We start from the raw sequence: 12,053 nt of genomic DNA on the forward strand, positions 1-12,053 counted from the left end.
TTAAATTATTTACAATATGGATTCATTAAAGTTTCGCTTTCTTACTTAGCACACACATAAACTTAATCAAAAAGCGGCTGCTCTAAATTAATTTTATGACGACCTTTAAAAAATTTTTACAGGGTATTAAAACCGAATAATAACAATGTAAATTCTTATAAAATACAGAAAGTCGCAGCTTTTGTACCTTAAAATAAAATATGTATTGGCAAAAATGTATACAAGGCATTTTACGAGGGCAGTTTGTAAAATATACCAACTTAAAATAAAAATATGGACATAAAGGTTATAAAAAATGTAAAATAAATTTAATTGATTTATAATTTTTTATATTTGTGTATATAAAATATAAATAAATTCGTTTAAAAATTATATATATTTTAAATTTAAGACGTAGTTAAGTTTTGTCGTGTATGTAGAATTTAATTTATGTTAAATATTACCGTACTACTGTAAATACAAAAAAAAAAAAAAAAAAAAAAAAAAAAAAAACAAACGGCACATTTTTATAAATATAATTACAATAAATATCAATTTAATATAAGTATAAATAATTTTTAAAAATAATATGGGTTAAATAAATATAAAGAAGTTGAGATATAATAAAATGTCTTAGAAAATACGAATAATTATATATTTATATTAATTTAAATCAAATAAATAAATTTGATGTTGTATAAATATAATGGCAATATATATTATATATTTATAAATAAGAATTATTTCTTTTACTTTTTACTTTATGTTTGCAATAGAAATCAGTTCAAGCTTTATTATGGTACATACACATACACATACATACCTCAATCCTATATTGATAAGAGCTCATTTCTTTAAGTTCAAGCTCGATCTAAAGTACCTTTGCGGTTAGAGTATTTAGACAAATGAAAGAATAAGCGTACAACGACGCGCCCAAGTAAAATTCCATTATGTTTAAATTGTGGTTGGTATTCTGACTGCCGCACACACACACACACACACAAACAAAAACACACACCCACACATACATTAAGAGAGTGAAAAATCAGCAGCGAGTTTTTATTTGCATTAAGAAATTATAATTATGGCAGCTGGTTTACTGGCTGACTCGCTGCCTGTCCGACTGCCTGTCTTTCTGGCTGGATGGCCTGGCTAGCTGGTAACTTGGTTTTATCAGCTTTTGGGGTTACTTTCGCCCTTATAGCTGGTGCCTGATGCCTGGACGTCGACTGCGGCTGCTGCTGCTGCTGCGTGGGTCGCGCACAGCGTACAGCACACTTTTTAATTGAAAAGTGCAAAATAATGTTAAAGAAAAGTAAAAAGTAGTCGCGAGCACAAAGTATGCGTCCAAGTATCCCACCATACCAAGCTGGATACCGTTCTCCTGTCCATTCTTATGCCCATTCCCGATCCCAAGAGGCATGCCACTGTTTGTGCCAGCATCCAGATGAATGCAGTTTTTTGTTCAACTGCGCAAAGGGGTCAAAAGCGGCAAGAAAATGAAGTAAGTGCGCTACACTAGGGCGTAACTGACTGATTAATACCAGAGCGGTGCTATAAATATTTAATATAATTAATCAGAATTCATTTATCATGCGTTGAGAAATATATATTAGGAATTTTCTACATATTTTTACTCGACTTTGCTTTAAAATAATCTTAAAATATAGTATACTTAATTATATTTATTTGTCTGCCTCAAGAATTATCACTTCAATAATAATATTATATTATGTGTTATCATATTTTTAGAATATATAAAAAATACTCTAATAGTTTACTCTAAAAACTTCAAACATCAAGGCGAAAAATGACACGAAGAGTAAGTCGTCCATTGCACGAAGCCAATATACTCTTCCCATTTCGCAAACGAGCATACGAAGGGGTTAGAGCGGGGTGGGCAGCCTGATGCTGAGTGTGCTGACCCTTCGCTCCCTTAGCTGGCAGCGCTAAAAAGCATAAATTCTGACTTTTACCAGGAATGAAACTGAGACTTGGGGAGTTACAGCCCGTGGCTAGAGCGAAGAGTTGTTTAGCTTTTCATTTTTTTTTTCGCTCGCTAACAAAAATAACTCATAATACAGTTTTTAACTAGAAAAATGTTTACACAAATTATTATTTCATGTCTAGCAAGCAAAAAATATGAGCTGCGTCCAAAAAATCATAATGTACTAAACATTTACAAAAGATGAGGTATAATACAGAAAAGGAGTTTTTAATTTGTTATTTAATTATTTATTTATAATTATACAATTGAAAACAGAGTCACTGGAATTTTACTGGGCCCATGGGAAAAATATAATTGGAGTATTTTATTTACCGTGAGTAATTGAAGAAATTTATGTACTCTAAACAGCTCTGATCAACAGAATAAGACATTTAATTGCTCTATATTGTTAATACATATTTGTTATAATTCGTCATGTTTTCCTTTCTTATTTTGTACAATATTTTATAATCTGTAAAGCTGGCATTAATTTATTTTTGAGGTTTTCTGCTTTTCATTTGCTTCCAATGTGACTGCAGATGTAAAGTCAAGTGCTTACCATTGCACAATATTATATACACTTATATAAATTTCTTCATTCAGCTATTTTTCACCATTGTTACCAATAATATATCACAAATCTATAATTGTCTCGTATCACTGCAGCTATAACTAATATCAATTGTGCTCCCCACGACTCGTTCTCATAACGAAACGTAAAGTGGATGCATACATATTTATCCATTTATCGATAATTGCGTCGCTTACCAACACTTGGGCAGAATGTTGATTGAGTGCACTTTGCATAAAATGCATAACATTTGCGCTACTTAATGCAATGGAAAAAAAGAGGAAAACGAAAAAGCAAAGAGAAAAAGACAACGCTGCTCACCTGGCCAAGATGCAGCCGTTGACCATTTGGTTGGACTCTAAGCCAGCTGCAGTCGTTACTGTTGTTGTTGTCATCGTTGTTGTTGTTGTTGTTGCTAGCCAAATGTAGCATGTAATTCGCTGCAGCTAAGCCGATCGGGTAGTAATTTTTAAATTGATGGCGCGAAAATTACAACAAACGCTGCGAGCGCAAAGTCAAGAAGCCAAGCTAAGAGTCAAGAGCTAGGCAGAAACCGTTAGGAAGACGAAGCCAGCGTCAAGTCAACTGTGAAATAGGCCCGCAGCCAATGCGGCCTGATGATGGCTAAAATGCCTGACTGTGACCCCGGCCTGGCTAATTGTGCAGCACAATTGATGATCGCTGCCTGCCTCCTGTTCTTGTTGTTGTTGCTGTTATGCTGTGGGCGTGGCAGTGCAGTGTTGCCCAGCAGCAGCCAAGCAACTGAACGCTGATTGAGCATAGCAGAAGACCGTGTGTGTGTGTGTGTGTGTGTGTGTGGCGCCTGTTAGCTGTAGTTAGCAAATTGGCCTACAAACTTGTTACCATTTATCACACTCAGTGTCAGCATATCAAGCGTGCAAAAATTTTTGCTCGAAAAGTTTGTTGAGCAGCGCTTGACAAAAATGCGTGTCGAGAACACAAAATGACACTTAAAGGTGGCAGCAATTGGGAAGGGCAGCAGTGTGTGTGGCAATACAGTGTACATATGCCACACACACACTCACACTCAATCAGGTATCATTTAGGTTGACAACCATCAATCTTGAGCTACTTTATCTTGAATGACACGCAGACAGACTCGATACTAGATACACTCACACTTATGTGTGGCTATCCGCTAGCTCGGGGGGCGCTCGTCTGATAGGCAAATGTATATGGATTTCGATATGCCAATGCCTTTTGTTTGCCCAACAATAACAATCGATGTCACCAGCAGCAGCCCAAAAGAAACTCAACTAAAAGCTCAAAACGCATTTGATGTCGCATACTTTTAGGCGCGACACGAAATTGTCGCAAATATGTGGAACGAGATGATATATGGTCTAGAAACATATAAAAGAATGGAATGGATCGGGCTGTCTGCTCTAGACACAAAGCATATGAGGTAAACACTACTTCTACCTTTTGGGTGTATTCTTTGTTTGAACTGCGCTTCAAAGACCTCAAGTACAAGAGGTGTTTGTTTGATAAAAGGTATTGCTACATTGATTATTTAACTACATCATATTTGATATATTTGGCCTCCTTTTTGAACACTACTATGTTTTGTATATTTATTTGGAAAATACATACACATGCATATACGCATAAACATAAAATATAATGATTTTCTAAGTATTTATAGTTATATTTATTACTACTTATATATGCTGTCTAATTCTTTAGATTATAGAAATATTTTTATAAATATTTAAAAGTAATATGTTTTTATTTAATCCTAAAAATATTCTTGTTTAGCATTTTGAACACGTTTTTAAAGATTATTTCATCATTAATACATTTTCTTAATCATTTTAAAAGTTTTAGTTTCGTTTTCTTTGAAACATTTCTTTAAATTTTATCAATTTAATAATATTTATTATTTATTTTCTACTTATCAATATTTATATATTTTATTTACAGATTAACACGTCCAATATATTCTATTTATACTTATCATTAGCAGTATAAAAGAATATTAATAACATTCAAATTAATCAACGGATAAATTGCATTAAAATTTCTACCGCAATTAATTTTTCGCACATTTTTATAGCTTAAGAATTTCCTTTATATGATTTGGCTCAAGCTTTACTACATATTTCATGCAATCATGGCAGACTCAGCGATTCCCAATGGCAGCCCCCTTTATGTAGCTTAATATACAAGTTGTCATCCCTTGCAAACTGGAAATAATAATTTTCATCTCGATGGTTTATTTAGTATGTGCTGCATATGTGTGAAGTATGTTAGAAATGTCTACAGCTGATTTTGACAGGCACTTTATCGCTAGCCAAATGTCTTGAAGACTCTTTAGCACTGCTGCTCTGATGCCTGGGTGCCCCTCATTGTGGTAGCAGCAACAGCAGCAGTAGCAGCAACCCTTTCGTTCACTTTATTCAACTGCAACACGTAGTAGAGTGCAACGCTTTGGTCTTTGGACATTTCGCATAGCTCACGCCTATGAAAAAACGTGCAAGATTTCAAGAAATTTCTTTCTTTGCAATACCCAAACCACAGAATGTGAACCCTTTCAGAGCCATTGACACTGGGGAGCTATACGCGCTTTTGTGCGAAAATATGCAATTGAAATGTTAAATAAATAAAGGCGTAAATACTTGAAGGGCAAAGCAGCGACAAGGCACAACATTCAAATGCTGTTGTGTTGGACGTTATGGATATACATATACATGTGAATGTATGCGTACAAATAGTAAAAAAAAAAAAAAATAAAAAAATAATAATAGCAAAGTTAGGTTTGTCGAATTTTGAATACACTTAAAGTGAATTGTTAATAAAAAAAATTTATAATTCCTTCATTTATGAAATCTATATATTACTTATAATTCGGAGTTCCATGACATCTATGTAAAATACTTTAGTATTTTGACTGAATATGTGTATATAAATTTATTATTATTAAATATTATTCTTTGAGTTAACAATATTTTGAGTAGATCAATTTATTATAATACTAAAATATAGGGAAATATAATATAAGTATAATAATAATATATATTAAAATTTCGTAATATACTTTTATAATACTCAAAAGTTAACTAATACTAGGAATATTCTCCTTTTGATAGATGTTAAAGATAGAATCAAATGAAATATCTCTACGAAATTTCATAACTTCATTAGCTAGAGGCAAGTTAACGATATTTAATTCATTTTATTATACATCATCTGAAACAAGCATATGTACCAATATCAATGCAGCTATGCCCAAGGAGATCGCTGTTCACAAGGACAACTATTCAGAGTTAGAGCAGCACAATTTTAGTTTTCTAATTAAAAATCAACTTTATTTCGCCCTAGCCCTCTGGTTAAGCGTTACACATTTCTCGACAAATTTATAGTACTCCATGTGAAGGGGAGCTACAGAAAAAGAAGAACGTACCGTTATGCATTCCATAACTTGGGAGTAGTCGTCGCCGCCGTCGTCGTCGTCGTCGTCGTCGTCGCCGTCAGACGTTGACGTTGAAATGAATGAATGAAAATATGCAGGCAACGTGATTCGCAGCGACGCGACGCCATATTGCTGTGGGTGGGGTTGGGGGGAGGTGAACGTAACCGTTAGCAATGGCATTGCCGTTAACGTTACCGTTACCTCTTTTCCGCTTTTCCACCATCAGGGGATAAAGAGAGTGAGAGCACGGGCACCATATTCGCATTTGCTGGTTTGGTATTTTCTGTCGAGTTCAGCGTAAATTCATTCATTTCCACTTGAATTTACAATTATGCGAAACTGTTGTTGAATGGGTTTTGACTTGCTCGGAGGTTTTACGGATTTGGTTTGAGGAGATTTCGGGAGGGGACTTTCGTAGCTGTTGGTAACGCTTATGCATTTGCATTTGCATTCCCCAGCAACAGCAGCAGCAGCAGCAGTAGTAGTGGCAGCAGTCAGAACTTCACTGTTTAGCTTTTAATTAACTATGGAGTGAGTTCTGAGGAACTGCATCTAGAGCATACACACACACACACATACCTACATATACAGCTCTCTCTCTTTCTCTCTCTCCGAGCTGGAAGGTCCCCAATTGGCAATTGTCAACAGCAGCTGCTAAAAGTTTGCTACCCAAGCGTTGCCAAGGTGCGTAACTGGGTATGAATTTTCTGCATGATGCGATTTATTTACTGAACGCTTATGGAATGTAATTAACTTTATGAGGTGTACATGCAAAAGCTGTCAAGGGCGATTAAATGTTTGTGCATTTATGCTGCTAAGCATTGGGTGGAAGGAACTCAGTTTCAGCATGAATTACATTTGAATTTGCTTAGCAGCTGGAATTGAGACTTGTTTCAGCACTTAGTCAATCAATGGCCATAAACTTTGAGTGAAGCACTCTATCAGTTGATGAGGCTCGAGTCCTTTGAAAGCAAGGCAAGTGAATGTGTATGCTGTATTATTATTATAAGTCTATTCATTATGATGGATATAATTACTTATATATTTGTTCTAGTTAATTGCTCTTTATGAATTATAATTGAAGTAAGTGAACAGGCTTATAGAAAATTAATGTCTTGTATATATTATTATTATATAGAGTTCTCGTTTTAGTCATAAATATTTATTTTGTTTTTATTATACTTAATTATTGCACCCATTCCTATTTATTTTTTTTTATTAATTATTGAAATTAATATTTATATATATACATATATGAAATGTTTTCTGCAGATATAATCTTAAGTTCATTGAAAAGCCTTACCATACCTTATCCCCTCTAGGAATCTTTACTTATATTGTAATATCCTTTCATAGAAACCCTGTCGCCTACTACTACTACTAATCAACCATATGTTCTTATGCCATTTTCATTTTTTGTAATAAAAACTTTTCGAGCGCAAAAAATAAAAAATAAAAAAACTTTTCAAATACCACTTCACGTGGGTGGTAAAACTTCGTTTCTTCCCTTTTTATATGGTTGCCCGACTGCAGGGGCACTTCAGCTAGTTGCCAGTGCAATTCAATGTCATATCCTTGAAAACTTAAAAACAGCAGAGCATGGAATACGGCTAAGAAAAAAGGCCAACAAATAGAAAACGAAGAAGGGGGAAAAAATATCAACGGCAAACGGAAAGTTTTGTTATTGAAAGTTCATCGATGAATGCGAAATACAGTTGAGCAAAAGCTCGGTGCCAAATCCAGTTTTCAGTTTCCCGGAATACTCAACCGAACGAGTTGCGAGCTGCGAGTTGCAGTTGTGAGCCTCCTGTTTCCTTGCGGCTGCTTACAGTCCATTTCCTTGTAGCCCGTTTCACAATTTTCAATTTCTTTTGTATATATGCGATGCCACATTGTAAGCAGTTGCCACCGCCACCGGCTCTGGTGCTCTGAGCCTCTGTGTCGTCGACTAATTTCCTCGGCCAAGTCCAGACGTCGTCAGCGGCATATCCTGCCAGCCAGGCAGCCAGGCAGCCATCCAGGCAGTCCAGAGCTGGGCTGTCTGCTTAGCCCAACATTTGTATGTGGGCAATGCGTTTGGGGAGGCGGCAGTCGTTCCGTTGTTTGCATTTTTATTTGTATTTCATTTTCAATTGACTGACAGAGTCCGTTGCCCGCCTACCTGGCGGCTACCTGGGCGCAAAGTTCAGGTATGCGCTTTGTGTGCTCCAGTCCATTCATCAGAGTTATTTACTTTTTAACGAGTTGATTTCATTCAATTTGTTTGCCCAGGTTTCAGTGGCTATTACTGACAAACAGAGCTCTCCTAGTAGCTGGCAGAAAAAAGGGTTGCCACCACATTGCAATACACTTGAATATGTATTTTTAGACGCACTTTAAGCTGCAGTTTGTTCTATTAAAGCTGTCTCTCTCTCTGTATATAAATATGTACATCTAGATATATATTCAAGTTTGTGTGTATGTGTGTGTGAACAAGTGAATCGCCAAGTCGGCAATTTCTTTCATTTTCCGATTTTTGTTTTTCTTTGGCCTTTGGATACCCTGTACTGAGGAAGAACTTAAGAAAGGGCTTATAAGTTTTTAGTATGCATATAAAAATAAAAAAAAAAATAAAATTCTACTATATATGTTAACTAATAATGAGTTAGTTTAATATTTAAGAGCTTGGTATAGTTTAAAATTCACTACAATGTTTATATTAATAAATATATCTATCAACTTAGTAATATATAACAATTATAAAGATAAGTACTTGTTCTATATATAATACTTTTCTTTATTTATGACCAATCAATATATCTGACTCGTCTTAGGGTATTCATATTCTAGACTTTCTCACAGCCTAACTTTCAGCCAAGCACACTTAACTTCACAATTTCATGCTTCCTGTTTGTTTTTGCTACATCCTCGTCTTTTGGAAGTCAAGTTCTTGTGCCTCTTGGCGTTTTTTCGGTTTCAATAAATATTTTCGCAATGCACAAATTAAAAATTCTTCGCAATAATAATAGAACACGACCATAGAGCGGCGCACACTCAACCCGCAAGCTGTCAGAGCAGTGCGTTGTCTATTTAACAACAAAACTTTTTATGCCCTTAGCCTTCCGATAACAGTAACAACAACAACAGGAACAACAACAACAGCAAAGCCATCGAACTGTCCCGACCCTGCCAATTCGATTGAAATTGTTGCCAGTGGCTATGATTTTATGAGTATTGCGTTTGTCTTGTGCCAAGAGTTCAAAATATATAATTAAATTGTTAGCATTTTGCAGATGCTTTTAAAATATGATCAAAAATTAACCAAGAAACTTGTTTAAGTGGCAAGTGGTGCCATCTGTTGGTCGATAGCGGCGGGGAGAGAGAGAGAAAAACTAAAAATTACAACAAAATATTGAAGAAATTTGCAGCGTAAATGAACTAAATTTCTGGGCTATTGGGGAATATAAGGAAAGGAAAAACTTGTAAGTTTTTCATGGTGGCGCCATCTGTTGAGCAGTTGCTGGAACTCAATTACGCAAGCGAAACCACAGCGATGCTGAAAATATTCAAAGAGTTTGCTTTGCTAAAATTCCATATTAAATTTGAAACTAATAAAAGCATGCTTAAGAAATTTATTTGCTCCGCTCAAGTAGATATTCAGTGTTTATATTAGTTTTTGTGAATGTCCAAACTATTGTATTACATTCTACATAAAGATAGATATATATATGTATGTATATATGCCCTGGCTTCCCCTCTTGCAGCTCCATTTATGCCTTCATCAGATCGTTGACGTGCTTCTCTAAGCAGACCATAATTTGGAACGCCGTGTCACAGGGATTGGCACCGGTGGTACTGCCGCAGGCTTCCAAAGCCTTTTCCGCCTGCCCCTTCATGGGTCCGTCCTTGAAGAACTCCATTATCTTGTCGTCTTGTAGCACTCCTTTGCTATTCATGAAGCCCAGCTTGGCCATGACGCACTGCGAGGCACACTTCACATTGTCCTTGACATCCTCCAGCTTCACCTCACCAGATTTCAGACCATTCAGCTCTTGCTCCGTAACGCCATTCTCCGTCATGCAGCTGGACACAACCTGCTGGGTCATTTCGGGCTTCTGAGCCTAAATTCAAATATATGAGATTTAATCTGTAAGCTTCATTCAATCGATTCGAACTTACCATCACATAGCTAATCAGGCAGCTGAAAAGCAAAATGCATGCAAATCTAGACTTCATTCTGAGCTTGTTTGTATCACACTAATTTGCCCTTAGCTCGAACTGCACTTTTATAGTCATTCAGCGAATTTTCTAACTGCACATTTCATGCTTTACTTCAAATGATGATGTGGATCTAGAGCTAGTTACGCTCGTTTTCACATACGAGTACAGTGGCTGCAATTGTCACTGCCATGGCCAGAGTGTGTCGTAATGCTCGAGTGTAATTAGTGTTGAAATCATTTGATAAGCGTGTCAGATAAGCGACAAAGTCGGCTTAGACTAATTGACTAAATACAATTTGTAAAGTTATTACAAAACATGATTTGATCCTATGTTACTAAAATACAATTTGTAGAAAGGGCAGCGAATTTTAATAATTTTTATAAACTTTTAGTATTCTATTTGAGTAGGAGAATTTTTTTTATAGCTAGAACTTAAGCTGGGATTAAAGTTTCGTTAATAGAATGAAAGTCTATCATTGTAAATTCTATTATTATTTGATTATGCTCCAATAACCATTAACTTTATATTACTACCTGTACACGTTATAAACGCATAAAATAAAATTTATATAAAAAAAAAAGTATCTTACGCTATATTAATTTATTTAATTTTTTTTCTTTAATTTAACAATTTACAATAAATTGTAAGTCTACAAAATATTAGAGTTACACAAAATATATTAAAATTTTATATTTTTATAAATTTTATATATTTCTTTTTCAAAGGCTTACATTATAAAAAGTATATTTGTATATATTTTCTATTTTGTTTGTATAATATATTATCATATCATATCATAATTTAAAATTAATTACTTTCATATTTTTTATATGATATATATATATTATGTATTATTATATATTCAACATTCTCTTCCCTATCCTTTTCTTAAAATAATTCTTTTCAATTGCTAAATTGGAAATTTTCGAATTGATCAATTTTATGCGTTTTATGGCTACCGTTTAGATTTGATATATTATATAAATTAAAAAGTTCTTCATTCATTTCTAGATTTATAATATATTCTATATAATATACGGTACTTTTATAATTATATTATATTTATATTTTATATATTATTGTAATTTATTAAAGTTTTTTACAAATTCATTGCAAAACAATTTCATCGTCTGTTCAACAAATTTATTTTTTGTTTTATGTATTTTATTTTATTTTTAATTATTGCCCAAATTAGTTTAATTATAAGATTAAAATCTACAAATAATAGATATTCTGCCGAAATACATTTGTTACAGTCAAATGCCCCGGGGCTGTCCATTGAACCGCAATAAAATGCACGCTTTTCAGTTTAGTGTTTTCCCACTAAATATCTAGATTACAGTTGGTTTATGTATTTTGTTTTTGTCTTTTTGCAAACATTTTATAAACATGCAAAAAGCGTTTGGGCATATTAATTAAAAACGTTTGATTGTTATAATTCATACATTACAATTATCTATTTTTTCCCACCATTTCTATCTTTTCTGTGAGCGACGCTTCATTATTTTTGCATTAATGTAACGTTAATTGCATTTTGACGATTTTGTGTTAATTGCCTTCGCATTTGCTGTTGTCGTGTTTATTATAATTTAGTTAGTTATTTGCAATATTATTATTAATAATTTGCCGGTATTGAGAGGGTTTTCGCATTGCGTTTAACATGAGTTTCAGGCACTAATTGAAATCCTTTTAGAGTAATTAGGCAAAATTGCAATGCAATGCCGCAAGAGATGAGAGCTTGCTGCCTTCGCACGTTCTCGCTTTGTGGTCCAGTTAGAAAAACAAACTAATTTAGTAAATTACTATTTAGTGGGCACCTTTTATATATTTGGCCGAGAAATACGATGTTGGCCACCTGGCCGCAGTTTTGGCCACATACAAAG

General features: G+C 34.4%; 1 protein-coding gene across 1 annotated transcript; it reads right to left on the reverse strand.

The window, feature by feature from the left end:
• Positions 1 to 9,567: 9,567 nt before the first annotated feature.
• Positions 9,568 to 10,238, reverse strand: LOC6580699 (general odorant-binding protein 56h). Its single transcript, XM_002006468.4, has 2 exons — positions 10,129 to 10,238; positions 9,568 to 10,070 (listed from the first exon to the last, which is right to left on the reverse strand). The coding sequence occupies exons 1-2, from the start codon at positions 10,183 to 10,185 to the stop codon at positions 9,720 to 9,722; spliced, it is 408 nt and encodes a 135-aa protein (XP_002006504.1). The 5' UTR covers positions 10,186 to 10,238; the 3' UTR covers positions 9,568 to 9,719.
• Between the last annotated feature and the right edge of the window lie 1,815 nt (positions 10,239 to 12,053).

This window comes from Drosophila mojavensis, unplaced genomic scaffold (genome assembly GCF_018153725.1).
Source record: "Drosophila mojavensis isolate 15081-1352.22 unplaced genomic scaffold, ASM1815372v1 contig_81, whole genome shotgun sequence".
In the NCBI taxonomy this organism is placed as follows: Eukaryota; Metazoa; Arthropoda; class Insecta; order Diptera; family Drosophilidae; genus Drosophila; species Drosophila mojavensis.

Bases quoted from the DNA above. Each gene is read 5' to 3' on its own strand.
- LOC6580699 (XM_002006468.4), bottom strand. From the start codon at position 10,185: ATGAAGTCTAGATTTGCATGCATTTTGCTTTTCAGCTGCCTGATTAGC. The intron at 10,071-10,128 runs GTAAGTTCGAAT...ATTTGAATTTAG, and splicing joins GCCTGATTAGCTATGTGATG to GCTCAGAAGCCCGAAATGAC.